This window comes from Toxotes jaculatrix, chromosome 10 (genome assembly GCF_017976425.1).
Source record: "Toxotes jaculatrix isolate fToxJac2 chromosome 10, fToxJac2.pri, whole genome shotgun sequence".
NCBI lineage: Eukaryota > Metazoa > Chordata > Actinopteri > Toxotidae > Toxotes > Toxotes jaculatrix.
The window spans coordinates 21,445,580-21,460,485 of record NC_054403.1 but is presented as its reverse complement, the minus strand read 5'-3'; the positions used below and the strand labels follow the sequence as shown (position 1 = coordinate 21,460,485).

General features: G+C 39.4%; 1 protein-coding gene across 1 annotated transcript; it reads left to right on the top strand.

Moving 5' to 3' along the window:
- The first annotated feature begins 203 nt into the window (after nucleotides 1-203).
- bod1l1 (biorientation of chromosomes in cell division 1-like 1) lies at nucleotides 204-14,401 on the top strand. The gene is made up of 30 exons (XM_041048308.1): nucleotides 204-432; nucleotides 1,386-1,510; nucleotides 1,698-1,888; nucleotides 2,051-2,551; nucleotides 3,021-3,170; nucleotides 3,303-3,460; nucleotides 3,611-3,707; nucleotides 3,800-3,926; nucleotides 4,029-4,092; nucleotides 4,202-6,053; nucleotides 6,152-6,222; nucleotides 6,364-6,487; nucleotides 6,642-6,755; nucleotides 6,845-6,888; nucleotides 6,986-7,037; nucleotides 7,177-7,241; nucleotides 7,363-7,444; nucleotides 7,848-7,906; nucleotides 8,009-8,084; nucleotides 8,545-8,591; nucleotides 8,815-8,983; nucleotides 9,159-9,232; nucleotides 9,393-9,519; nucleotides 9,943-9,995; nucleotides 10,079-10,157; nucleotides 10,350-10,429; nucleotides 10,692-10,794; nucleotides 10,979-11,111; nucleotides 11,471-11,542; nucleotides 13,064-14,401. The coding sequence occupies exons 1-30, from the start codon at nucleotides 316-318 to the stop codon at nucleotides 13,185-13,187; spliced, it is 5,130 nt and encodes a 1,709-aa protein (XP_040904242.1). The 5' UTR covers nucleotides 204-315; the 3' UTR covers nucleotides 13,188-14,401.
- Nucleotides 14,402-14,906: the final 505 nt, after the last annotated feature.

The window sequence follows — 14,906 nt, the reverse complement described above, 5'->3', positions numbered from 1 at the left end:
AGCTAATTTAATTTATGCAGCTTGGTAGCGCATCATATTAGATAAATAGTGCCATAGTTCTATGGTATATACGGTCTATGGTATTAAACAAGAATTACCGACTTGTGTACTAAACTTTTATTTTGGTAGGAGGAACCTCTCTTTCGAAGCAGTTCCGGTTCATTTGACGATATACTTTTTTAACTTCCGTTTCAAACCTACATCGAACTTCACGGACCACAACAGAAAGCGACTGTGTCCAGGTCGGATAAAACCCGATGTAGTATCAGTTTTATCACTTTTAATCATTGAAATCTAAGATAACTACGCAGAGGCATGGCTGGTTTACCACCGGGAGACCCACAGCTGGTCTCAATGATCGTCAATCATTTAAAAACACAGGGGCTCTTCGACCAGTTTAGGAGGGACTGCCTGGCGGACGTTGACACAAAGGTAACGCTTGAAAACATATTTATAACGTGATATCAACAAATGTTTGTTGTGCGATGACTGCGTAACGTTTATGTGTAAAAGCTCGGTTTAGCGAGCACTGAAAGCAGGCATCTGAATTGCTGGACCAGGTTTGACACTGGAGTCCTGTTTTGACTAACTAAAGCTACATGCCAGTTGTAAATACATCCCCATACCCTAGTTGTTAATCATTTTTCTTGCGGGGGGATAGAAAATGAGTTAATTTTGAAGAGAAAGGGCAGCGTTAGCTATACCTATTTCTTACCTCTAAGGGAGCCACAGATTTTCATTCATTTCCTTTCCTTTCCTTTTAGCACAGCATGAAATTTAGCTTATAATCTTATAGACGTGGTAACGATGCACACGTGTTAATCAGCAACATTTAACATTTAAGGCCCGTTCTGGGTCAGGATAGTTGTTTTTTGTTTGTAATAATGTAAGGAACGAATCAGCCATTTTCTTTTCTTCTGAAGTTGAAAAGTATTGAAAGAAGTTGATCTTCTCTTTCACACAATCCAGGCATATTTCTGTAAAATTCCTTTATGAAATGACCATAAAGGGTAAGAGCAGCAATATCCTGTATTTTTCATATTGTCAGTAAATCCAATGGAAAGACCAAATCCAACAATGTATTAGTCTGTCACTTAATGTGTTAATCAGCCCTAAGCCCAATGGTTCTATATGGGAGATATAAATGTTTAAAATGATGCTGACATCAACTTTAGTTTAGCACTGTCATTTTCAGAAAACATGATTCAAGCAGCAGTAAATAGTGCATTTGTGAGGCACTGTTTTCAGCTGCGAATTAAAACAAATTTGGTTTTTAGTAGCAGGATGGTGAATGTGGGATTGAACCGTCTTTCAAGTCACAATTTCAAACAGTTGCTGGTAATAGCCTTTCAAGTATGATAACTTTCTTGATTTTTCTCTTGCAGCCAGCTTACTTGAACCTGAAGCAAAGAGTGGACAACTTTGTCTCTAATCACCTCTCTAATCACACATGGAGCCCACATTTGAACAAGAACCAGCTGAGAAACAACATCAGACAGCTTGTGCTGCAGTAAGTGAGAATGGAGAAAAATCTTTTTTGCACCTTTGTGTACCATCTCTGCTCATTCTAATTGTTCAGTAGTGCATTAGAAAATATTTTATACTAAAAGAAACTGCTGTATTCTTTCACTTTGTGATGTTTTATAACTAGTTTTATGTGTAAGTTACCCAAAGTTAAATAAAGCTGTTCCTCTTAGATCTGGGATGCTGGAGCAGGGAGTGGACAGGATCGTGGCCCAAGTGGTGGATCCCAAAATCAACCACATCTTCAGGCCACAGGTGGAGAGGGTGGTCCGTGAATTCCTGTCACCTGGCAGCTGCTCTGAGGAGCCACTGGCCCCACTGCCTTCAGCTGAGACGAAACCAGACAGCAGCATTCCTGAGCAGGGTACACAACACTTCATGTCTTTATTAGCCATGCATGTTATCTTTGATTGTTTGCTTTTTGTCACTCAGGTTTTGGGATTACAGTATTACATAAATCAGATTGTGATTAAAGTAACAGTGTCTGACAGTTACCACCTGTCATTACATGTTCATATGTTCACAGCCTCATCCTCATCCTCCGCTCCCACTACCACTGCAGCCAGTGACGCCATGTCCATACTGGACACAATAACTTCTCTCAATCAAGAGGCCAGCGTCAGGGCCGGCTCAGGCACAGATAAAGGACGTAAAGGCCAAGCTTCAGATGAGCCCATGCAGCTGGTCGAGGAGAGCGAGCAGGATATGAGTGTTGTGGAGGAAGGAGACAGTCACCATGAAGGGAGGATTCTGGAAGAGGCAGAGGAAACAAAGGTGGCATCAGAGATCCAGGCACTAGAAGTGAAGACAGAGGACACTCTGGAACAGATGGATCTGGGAAAAGAGGGGTTAATCGAAGATGTGAAAATGGAGGTTGAGGAGTCAGTAGCTCAGGAGCAGACAGAGGAGGAAAAAGACAGTGCTCCCAGCCGAACCACTGGAAAACCTTCAGAAGAGAAGCAGGACGAGGAGCTACTGAAATCTACAAGTCAGGCCAAGCAGAAAGCCAAAGAGAGGATAAAGGAAGGTGAGCTGCTGTATCCTCTGTATGTGTTTTTAGTGTATGCAGCCTGCATGCACAAAATATTTTTGGCAAACCACAGTTCTGAATTATGAGATTTATCTTCGTCTTGCTTCCATTTATGGACATATACCTTATAGCAATAAACATCGTTATTTATGTGATACATTTCCAGCTTTCTGTAGTTTCTATTACATTAGTTACAGGTAGTTTAACCCTAGATTTTACTGAATAATAAGTGCAGTTGCTGTTTTGGTTTGCTGAACCAGTGTTTTTTCCTTTAGTCTTTGTTACAGTTTATCTTAGTCATTAAAGCATCAAAGATAATATTTGAAAAAACACACACAAGTGGTTGATTAGCTCATTGCTGACACTCATGTCAGTTCCTTTTTAATGGTACATTTTAAATAGAGTAAAATAATGAAAAGTTTACGGACAGTGTAATGTTACAGTGCAAAATGTCTTTGCACCTCAGAATACTCTTTGGAGGACTCTGACCTGGAGGGCCTGAGCGACATCACAGTGAGCTCTGTCCACACCAGCGACCTGTCGTCATTTGAGGGCGAAAGCGAAGATGAGGAGCTCCTGTCTGACTCTTCTGAAGAGGGAGAGCTTCCACCTGATGGTCTCAACTTTATATTCCTGACACAAATTTTTGAAAAGTAACTGTGTTGTAAAGTGCTAAATATGATCTCTGCTACCACAGATGTTTAATTTTGAGCCAAAAAACTGTTTTTCTGTTTTTTTTTTTTACCAGATCAAGATGAAAAAGCAGAAAAGAAATATGCCAGTGGAGATGCAGAAGAAGAGCGTAAGCCTCGCCGCAAGGCCTACGTTCACAAGCCCTTCCTCTACTCCCGTTACTATAGCGACTCAGATGATGAAATCACAGTGGAGGAACGTCGGAGATCTGCTGTAAGTTTTCTTAATGTCAGCATTAAAGGTTTATATCTACATCAAAAGCTTTAACTGATTGTGAAAACTACAGATTTTTATGGTCCATCATCAGGCACTCTTGCTTTCTGTCATTGCTGTCTCTCTCTGTCCTCAACTGTGATCTCAAAGGCAAAGGACAAAGAGGAAAGGTTGCTCAAGAGACAGCAGAACAGAGAACGTATGGAAGAAAAACGTAAACAGAAAGCAGTGCAGGCTGAAGAACAAGGTATTTCTGTCTAAAATGTATTTCTCGCTTTGTGAATAGCTTTGTGTTTTCTTTACAGTCATATCATTTACCCAGCTTTATTGCCCATACAGATCACAAAAAACAAAAGAGTGGAGACTCTGCTGGGCTGGAGCGCCCCAGAGCCAAAGAGGCTCGCAAAGAAAGGAAAGTTCTGGAGAAAAAAATGGCTCTCAACAGGAAGAGGAAACTAGACTCCAGGTATGTCATCAGTCACAACAGAAACCAATTCACACAGCTGCATTCTCCTCGAGAATATTTTTGCAATGTATACTTTTTAAATACACACATCAATTTCACCAGGAAAGAAGGCGATGCTGCATACAAGAAGAAAGGAGACACAGGAGGAGAGGGATCCAAGAAAGTGGTATGTGAAAGCTGCCAGGAATAAAACAGATTTCACCATAGTTAACAGGTTTGGCCTTCGATTGGTAGGATGTAACAAGCAACATTGTGTTTTACTGTTTTAAAATTAGGAAGTGAAATCTACCACCTCAAAGACTCCACAGCCAAAACTGATAAGAAATCTGTCAGAATCAGCATCATTTGACGAGAGGCACAGAAGGACGAGCGGCAGCGTCTCAGAAGATTCCAGTGAGGCCAAAAAGCTGTCTGACAGAGGCCGGACTCACTCGTTCATCCTGGAGCTGGAGCAAGGTTCCCAGGAGGCTCTTAAACAACGTTCAGTTGGAAAATTTGATCGTCTGTCCCGTAAAGAACATCACTCTAAAGACCGCAAAGAGAAAGAACGCAGCCTTTCAGATGAACGTGCCAAACTCAAACAAAAGCAGGAAAAGAAATCTGAACATCAGGCAGATGAATCTCAGCAGAAGGAAGGTGTTAAAGTGTCATCTGAAGAGAAAGGTGAGAAGAAGCCAAAGATTAAAAGTGAGAAGAAAATGACAGGAAACACAAGAGAAGGAAAGGCACCTGTGCCTGAAGGTGTTTCTGATGAGGGTCCTAAAGATGCAAAGAAGGTGAAAGCTCCATCCACCGAGGCAGTCAAAGCAGAGAAGGACAAGGACAAACTGAAGGACAAAATTAGGGAAAAGGACAAAGAGAAAGAAAAGAGCAAAGAAAAGGAAAAGGCTAAAGGAGAGAAGACTTCAGCTAAAAGTGATTTCAAGCAGCTACTCCGCCCAGACTCTGCTGGGTCCTCTGAGGACCGTTCCGACATGGAGCCGGGTCCAGACAGCAACAAGAAGAAAGATAAACACTCCAAGGAAGTCCTGAAAAGGTCAAAGAGTCACAGTGAGGACAGGCAAGGAGAAAAGCCTAAATCTACAACAGGTATTAAAGACAGCGAGAAGGAGAAGACAAAACCAGATCAAGACAGCCAGAAATCAAACAAGTCCGGCTCTGAAACAGACAAAGATCCAAAAAAAGTTAAGGCAGCAGAAAAAGGAAGAGTCATGGAAAAATCAAAATCCAAAGAGGAAACAAAGACTCCATTGTTATCAAAGATCGATAAGAAAGTTCAAAGTTCAGAAGTCAAAAGTGCAGGGGGCTCATCTCTCAGCAAACCTGAAGCTACAAAGGAGAGGAAAAAAGACGGAACTGCGAAGGAACAGCGGAAAGTCTCGGAAGAACCTTCACATGAGAGAGCAGACATTAAGAGTGCAAAGAAAAAACTAGAGAAGAAGGATAAAGCCCCAGAAAAGAAAGACGATAGCCAAGAAGAGAGGAAGGCACCTAGAGAAGACAAACTGGAAAAGTCTGATAAATCTTCAAAGTCTTCAGTTTCCTCAGTGAGTCTAGAGACAGAAGAGCCTCCTAAGAAACAGTCTCTTCTCCAAGACACGAGCACAGACTCTGATCCCATCACCACCACTGTCACCACCTCGTTCTCAGACGACACCTGCGATGCTTTAAGCGACATCACCCCTGAGCCACCCGAAGGAGAAGCAGAGTCACGACTCAGTGAGATGCCTGCTGTGCCGGCGGAGGCCGACGCTCTGCTGACTCTTATGGACGTTTGTACCTCAGCAGAGGCCAGACTTCCACCTGAGAGCGTTCGAGAGGATGTGACTGCTGAGATGGAGCTTCAGGATGCTGATATGAAAATGAAAGAGGCAGCTCTGACTCTACTCTCTATGGATCCTGACAGTACAGTGTCCCCCAGCTTAATAAGTCAAGATACAATGGAAGAACCAGAGGTGAATCTGCCCGCTCCACAACCAGTGGAAACAGCTGCAGCTGGAGGGGAAGAGCAGCATCCTCCTATGGATGTGCAGACAGCTGCTGAAACTGAGCTCACAACCACTGAGGTGTCACCAGTTCCAGCTCAACAAACTGCTGAGCTTGTTGATGAAAAAACAAACACTGCAGGTGCATGAAAGAGATGCCAGGAAAGAAATCATTCAGAATTGACTCTCTATGTTCGAATGTTTCCATAATTAAAAATCTGTATATGTGCCTCTTTATAGATGAGTCTGAAAACTCAGAAAGAGAAATGGACACGTCTGAGGTTGAAACTTCTAAGATGTTTGTTCCACAGGTAAAAAAAAAAAAAAAAAAAAAAAAACCTTATGCTGACTTTTATTTTGACATGTTGGACTATTTTTCTAGTCCAAGTAAAATTATTATTCCAAAAAATATGTAATAAATGAAAAATTGGCACATTTCGTCTTCTACCCAGGAGGATGACACTACCTCAAATGAACTCCAGGCTTCTTTGAATGAGGATGAAGCCAACAAGGCAGAAATTACTCCTGAAACACAGCCAGAAGAGAAATTGGCATCACCAGCAGCTGGCAAAGAAGGCAAGCTTTCTTATCTCCTGTTTTAGCTTAAATTGTAATCTTTTTTTCTTGTGTGGTGATCTTTGCAACTATTATTTTTAGTGATTTTCTGAGGTGAAGTTAGTGGTTTGATGAAAGACATTTGTATTGACCATTACTTTCTGTCATTTTTCAGCCGCTGATGCTGTTGTGTCTGAAACAGCAGACGTCAAAGGAAGCACAGAGGAAAACGTAGTGGCTGTTGTTTCTGATATCTCTGAACAAGTCTCCGAAATGTCTAGTAAACAAGGTGAGTGCTTGAAAACGTGTGGTTTGGTGAAAAGAATAAGATGGTTTTCTTTGGCTGAATGTTAATCCAACATGCTGTCTTTACTTAAGATCAAAGTGAGCCAGATGTTGCAGACACAAAGACAAGCCCCACGGTGAAGTACCATTCATAGTACACAAATTTCAGTTGTTTTAACTTTCTTATATTTTGAAGTTGGACTAGAATCTAAAGTCCTGTCTCTTAAACAATAGGCTGAGGAAGTGGTAGCTGAGGAGAACCAGGCCAAGATGGACCCAGATAACAGTAAATCTTTTCTCTTTATAAATACAAAATGACCAAAATCTGTTTAAAATTTATAGTTGTATATAGTTAATATTTAAAATGAATTCATCAAAAGCTATAAATTAGGCAATATTTTTACCTTGCTTCTTTTCTCCGCCAGGTGAAGCTGAGAGTAAGACGGAGGAGGAAGAAAATGTTGCAGCAGAGAAGAGTGATCCTCAAGCTGTAAGTGTTTAATCACATTCACTTACACATCACTGTTCTGTTTCATCTAGTCTGGTTCTCCTGGTTACATGTTTAATATGTTTTCCTTTGTTAATCTGTGGATCTTATGAATTTTGTTTAGATGGAAACCAGTGTTCCAGAGAAGATGGAAGAGGTTGGAGAAAGTGAACCTGAGTGTCAGTCCAAACTAGTCAAACAAATCAGTGAGTCATGGGACTTTTTGAAAAGATAATTATTCACATCTATTGATTTTCCTCACCTGTTGTAACTGCATTTCTCATTCCCCTGCCTCGGACTCACAGGAGAGAGTCTTGAGTGCTTTGTGATTCATATTTGATTAATAATGTGGTAAAATTAGATATTTACAGTTTGAAAAAATGACACTGTCTGCAGGAGATGATATTCAGAGGATAAAATCTTCTGTGTGTATGTGTACTGTAATCTTTTGTAATTATTATGTGTCATAAAGAGCTTACTGCACCTTCAGGAAGCTGAAACAACACTGGAATACTGATTATCATGCTATGCTTTCTCTTACTCTTCCTTTATAAACTCTGAGTCTTTTGCAGTTGATCTCTTTCATTGCTATTTGTTTGTGCTTTCCAGGTAACGTTTCCAGCACAGACAGCCAGGAAGGTGAGAAAGGATCAGACCTTTCAGAAAAGGTAGCTTTTTTTTTTCTAAACATTTTTTTTTAAATTCAGCTCTTATATATGGTACAGGTAAAGATACAGTGTCCTCTGTGCTAACACATTTTTGTTTTGTAGGAAGAGAAAACAGAGGGAAGAGGAAGACGTAAAAGAAAACTTTCCAGTCAGAAAGTTGCAGCAGAGAAGGAATCTGGTGTAGTAGCTGAAATTCAGCTGTTGTCTGTGACAATCTAAAGGACCAGTGTGTAGGATTTAGGTGGCTCTGTAGGCAGAGATGGAATATAATATTCATAATTATGTTTTTAATTACTGTATAATCACATGAAGCTAAGAATTGTTGTTTTTCGTTAGCTTAAAATGATCTCTTCATATCTACCTTTCTGGTGTCCATTCTGAGAGAAGACCTTCATGTTTTTGTTACCTGAAGGCCACAGGTTCTCCTGCACGCCTGGAAAGGGAGGGTTTGGTTGCAATCTGCTACCTCACAGCTAGATGCCACTAAATCCTACACACTGGTCCTTTAAAATCACCATTAAATTTCAATTTTATCATCTAGTCAGTAAACAACATATTAACCCTTTATGGATGAGCTGATTCCTCTAGAGTGGTGGAACACAGTTCTATTAATTATTTGTATTTTTGTAACTGATCAGGTGATGAGAGGGGTGAGAAGGAAAGTAAGGACCAACTGTCTGATGAGGTAAATACACCCTTTGTCATGTTCCCTCTGTCACAGAATGACAGAATAACAATTTAATCCTAAAATTGGTTCTCTGTGTTCTTGTTTTGGCTTTTGAAACCAGTTAAAATACACAAACAACAGTGTTAACTTGCAAGTTTTGCACGTACATGTTTTTGTTTGACATCTGTATCTATATAATTCGAATCCACGTTGTTTTGCTCATAAACTTTTTTGTCTTCAGGAAACTGAGCAGGAGAAGGTTGTAGAGGCCAAAACACCTCGCAGGGGGAGATCATCCAGATCAGCTGAGGAGGCAGCGAAGGACCAGCCTAAAGAACCTGAAAGGTCTGAGGAGACTCCGAGTCGCAGGGGAAGACGTGCGGGAGCTGCACCCAAAGAAGCCACTGCTGGTGAGATGGTCAATTTGAAAGAAGCAAATGTTGTTCGTTTGTTGTTACAGTGTATGAAAGTTGTTTGCTAATGAGCTTTGATTGTATTTTGCACTTTGTTGAACAGATTGTCAAGTGCTACAGAAAATAAAATATGTACTATGAGTGTCTAAGTTTTCTATTATTTTGTTTTTAGCCTCAGATAATCAGAAGAAAGATGAAAATAAAGAGGAGGGGAGCGCTGATAAAACCTCATCAGAGAAGGAAGAGGTATGTTAAGAAAAGTGCAATGTATTTAATCTGTAACAGTACCAGATTTATTATTACAAAGACTGATTATTACTGTGATTGTTTCTGTACATGTTGCATTTTTAGCTAGTAGTCAAATGCGTTTATTGTGTTTTTCACTATATTTTTTTCATTTTTTTAGAGAACTGAAGACGAAAGTGCACCAACAAATAGTGATCAACAGGAAAGTCAGGTTCATTTGCCGACTCTTTTTCCAGAGGACTCTGAAGGTGCAGGAAACATGGACGCCAAAGAGACCACTGACATACGTAAGTTTGTTTTTAATTCTAGTCAAATGTTTGCTCTTTGCTTTTTGTATTTTTGGTCTCTTCTTTATTTAAAGGTCAGAGAATACAGGCTCTGTGGTTCTACATGTCTGCCAGAGTATGATTTACCATTTTAAAGAATAAGTGAGCAAAACCTCAACAGCAAGACAAAACAATTGACCTAAACAATTTGTGCATTTCGTAGCATGATGTTGTGAGTTAGTTAGTTTTATTTTGCAGTCACTACTGCTAACAAACTGTAAAATGGAATGAATAAATAATTTGGCAGTTTTAGATAGCAGAAGGGAAGGCTGGCATCTTTGCTATTAGTTAAATTTTACAAAATATGTTCTTGCTGTTTCTTGTATACAAGAAAGATGATGATAAACTTGAAATCAATTCTGATAAATCGCATTTCCATTCCAGCTGAACCGGCAGCGAAGAGAAAGAAGTCAGAGGAAATGGAAGAATCTGCAGAGGTGAGATTTGTTGGTTTTGTGGATGAAAATATTCTCTGAATCCTGGTTTGCATTTCCACATGAATTTAAATATTATTCTACAGGAAGCCAAGACTGATAAAGAGGTGAAGGAGGACAACAGTCAGCAGGAACAAAGCGAGCAACAGCCTGAAAAAGACAGCGGTAAGAAAGCACACACACAAACACTCAGATGAAAACACCTGCAAGTGTGAAATTAGAGCAGAGGATCTTGCGCTTGTTAAACACATTACTCATTGCCTGGATACATGTTCATCACGGCATTTTCTGAGTTTGGAGGAGATTGAGTTACCTTGGTCATTATAGTCACTGTATTGTACATTTATCTTTTTCCAGGTGGTTCTCCCTCAGTGAGCCAGCCGGAGGGACAAGAGGAGGTCAAAGAGGAGAGCCACAGTGAGAAGAAACCAGATGATGTATGCTGGCATGAAAAATGTTTTTATTTAGAATAATGTCAGTTGGTATGCTTTAAATGTCTTTCATCTATAATCATCTTTATTGTCAACAGACTATTAAATTAGAACCCTAGTCTCAGTCTCCTTTTAAAGATTTACTAGTAGTGGTTTCGTACTCAGTGATGTTTTATTTATTTAATTTCTTCCATCTTTTTAAACTGAACTCTGAACTGACTTAGTAAGTTAAATGTTTGAATAAAACCCTGTTTTTGTGATCTTCCAGGGTGAGGACGAGCAACAGCAAGAGGACCAAGAGACGACTCCAAAGAGAACTGCTCGGAGAGGACGGCCCTCAAAGGCAGCAGCAGCCGCCACAGAGGATTCAGGTAAGGAAGCTTACAGCTCAATTTAAATGTAACTAAAATATTTCCATTTTAAAAACATATTTTTCAAAAGGTGGTTTGTCACATTTAAAAAAAAATTATACCACCAGAAACTGTTGTAGGGAAACGGATTCATTAACAGAAGCAAATCCATGATTTTCATGACCATGTATCATCTTTCCCACAGATAAAAAGGACAAAAAGGCAGAAGAAAAAGAAGGTGAGCAGAATGATGAAGAGGAGGAGGATGATGGTGAGGAAGGAAAAGAAACTGCAACCAGAGCGACCACACGTTCAGCCTCTCGCCTGGAAGCTGAAAGGTAACTTAACAAGATCTACAGTAAAAACGTACGGTAAGGGCAAATATTAAAAAAAAAAACCAGTGAAACACGCAACAAATGTGCCAGTGGACCTGCAGAAAGAACCAGACGACTACTCTGTGTTTTATATTGTGTCATAAAATCTAACTCATCATTTCACACTGTGTCATCCGCTGTGCAGAGGAAGTCATCTAAAGACAGCTGTGATGAATGAGCCTCTGATTGTTTTAGTGCTGAATGTTTGCACTCTGAAGCACCAAGAAGGCATCATCGCTGTCACATCCTATTAAACGAACGCTGGGGAGATTTAGTGCTGAAGTAACAACTGTTGTTTCATATTTGTTTTTATTGCTTCTCAGAAACAAGCCAAGTAAACCATCCACCCGGGCAAGTCGTCAGAGCGGTAAAGAGGAGACCGCAGCTGGCACACGGTGAGTTTGTCTCACTGAGGTTCAGCAGAACGAATGAGCTTAAGGGGGAATCCGACCAAATCTGACTGCTGGGTCGCTGCTCAGTGAAAGAGGACATTTTGCCAAACGTCTTCCCGGAATTTCAAAATGTTTTTGAGCTAATGGCACCCAAAATGAAAATAAGAAATCATTTTATATGGCCTGAGATGTTTGAATCAAAGATATATTAAATATCTTGAATTACACTACAGGTATAGGATCACTGTCTATTAAAAATAAGTGAACTTGTGAATAATTTGATTTGATAATGTATAATATATTGTAGATGGGAGACCATGCTTTTGTGTCTAATTTCATTAGAAATTCAGGTTATCCAGAGGTAATAAAATCATCTGAATAACTCAAATAAAGTTAAGTAATGATAAATTGTTATAATTTGCTACATTAAAAATAAGTAGTCTCTTATTCCCCACCATGGTTTAAATGCACCGCACGTCAACTCATAAATTTATACAGTGCAGGCTTACTACTGCAGTGACAGTACACCATATGTAATACACGTTTAATACACCTGCTTTCCTATAAACACTTTTTACTCTGTGTATTTATAGATCATCATGGACACCAGATACACAAAAAATAGCATTATTACTATCATTTTTATTATTATAATTTTTAATACTTTACAAAATACAATATTTACTCTCAGAGGATTGAAAAATGTAAAAAAAAAAAATCTAAATATTATATTAAACAGTCAACTAATGGTTTAAGCTCTAGGCAGTAAATAAAAAAACGTAATATTTCAACCAACATTTCAAAATATTCCTTGGTAAATACAATCTTTCAGCTTTACCCGTCTGTGGATAAAGGGTTGAATTTGTATTTTTCAGAGCAGCTGGTCCTGTAATTTTTTTCAGACTAATTTTTCAAAACACAGCATACTCTGAATTCTTCCGTCTCTTACTGTTTATGGATAGTTGACTACCAATACTCCAGCTCTTCATGAAACTGTTGTTTGAGAACAAATATAATCCAATGGACTCTACAAAAAGGCTTCAAATCTAATTCCCCATTTAACCCTCTCGCCTTAAAATGCCCATGACTTTTATGATTCATTTCCATGGCTACAATATGCAAATGTGTTTGGGGTTTTTTTTGTCATTATTGTTTTTCATCATACCTGTGATCAAATGTATTATGACATTGTTATTTGGGAGGTTTTCTAAACGTTTCTTTAAATTTCTGACCATTTGTAGTTTGGGAGCAGATTTAGTTAAAAATGTACATTATATTAACATTACAAAAGCCCAAAAGTTAAATGGGCGCTTTTGAAATGTGCATGTTGCACGTTTTTTTTTTTTTTTTTTGTATCCAGGGGTTATGTGGACATACCAGGCTTTGGTCTTTGTGCATGCACCAGTTATTGCAACACTTTTCATAACTCTAATTACTCTTGAATTAACAAAGACAAACTTTTACAGCACTTAATATGACACTTTAGACAAACGAACTGACTTGCTCCTTGTTTCCCTCCTGCAGTGGGACGAGGGGCCAGGCAACAGCAGTGAAGGGGGGCCGCAAACGGGAGGCCAGCCCTCCTGCGGTGAGAACGCGGGGAGGACAGAAATCAGAGGAGCCCCCTTCCAAGAGAGCCAAACGCTGAAACCTCTGACAGCAGTGGACCCGTTTGCCCTGGCAGTGTTTTTTCCTGCACTCCATATCCAAGTCAGTTTTGTTACTGGGGGTCAAAGAGCCTCTGCAGTCAGTTAGCACGTAAAGCTGTTTCTGCTTCATTGACTGTAGATATTGAAAAGCTCTGGATAGTATTATACACTCTCTTCTGATGGTTGAGTGTAAACCTGCGGATCTGTGTAGGAATCCCCCAGAATACTTTGTACCCCACTACGCTCATATGGTTTGGATCAGACTTCATCATTCCTCCGTTTATTCTGTAATGCACAGTGATCCCGAGTATTTCAGGCCAATCAAAGGCCTAATGTGCAGCCGAGCCGTGCTTTGAGATAAAGAGGGTAAGCTGAAATTAGCCGTCAGTCATAGACCTCTACAGACGTCACTGTTACACATTCATGTTATTTCTGATTAGTAAATCCAAACGCTTGTAGAGATAGAAATCACGGTGAATGGTTTAGCATTAATATTCATTCTGTGAATGAAAGGAGAAGTTTTTCTCCTTCTTTTTTTTTTTTAAGTATTTGTTTTTATATGTAATATTCAGAGAGTATTTCTCTGTTGAAATACACTGACAGGAAGAACATGACAGAACATGAACAGTTTCTATAAACTCAGTCTTCTTCATGACATATTTCTAACAACATCCACTGCAGACAAAGTACTGTTTCTTCTGGAGGTTATCTTGATACTTATATTGTTTTGGAGTTAAGTGTATATCAGTATAATGGCGTTGGATATCTTTCCCAACGATGTAAAGACAGTTGTTTTTCATGCTTTAAGCAAGGACAAATTCCGTTAGGTTCTCACGTGTGGTCAGCGATCATAATTTCTTTTTTTGCATTTTGCTTTCTCTTTTTTAAGTTTTTATTTTTAATACTAAAAACTAATAACAGAAGTTTTTGAGCATCCCTCGATTGAAGTTTATTCTTTTCTTTACAACAAACGTGGTCACAGCTCTAGAAGCAAATGAAAGCAGTTCACACTGGTCTATTCTTATATTTTAAGATCTTACACTTTTCTCTGACTTTTATACAGCTTGCAGTTAATCCACATACCCGCTGATTAAAACGTATCTGTGCAGAAAATACTTACGTTCTAGTTTTCATAGATTTTCTTTGCTCCAAAGTGTAGCGCTTTTGAGAAGTTGAGATCTATGTTTATGAAAAGATAAAATAGTGCACAGAACAGAGTGTACAGCTTTTTATTATTCACCCCTATTATGTCTCAAACGTTATCTCCTCTGTTTCCTGAATGAATGTGCTGTCTGTAACGTGTAAATAGCCAAAGACATTAACCAATCACCTCGGAGTGGAGAAGAGGAGAGGACATTCCTGCCTGCTAATGGGGGATAAAACTGACAAACTCAGAATGAAATATTTCACCATCATTAACACATTACAAGCCTTTAATCGCTGCACCTGAACTTACGGGACACAAAAAGCAGGGAGAGAGGTTGTGGAAAGCCCAAGTTCACTGGCTGAAATTTTCCAACCATTCCTGCGGATTGCTAAATTTGATTCCTTCAAGGTGTACCTCTCACAGGTATTTCCTGGTGCTGCAATCCAAGCCTTAAAATATTAGCCCAGCATGTCTCATTTAAAGGTTTGGATCAGCTTTCATTTAGCCACCAGGTCTGGCAGACAAACAGCGCTCCTTTCACTCTGGAGCGACTTGAGACGTCATTTTATTA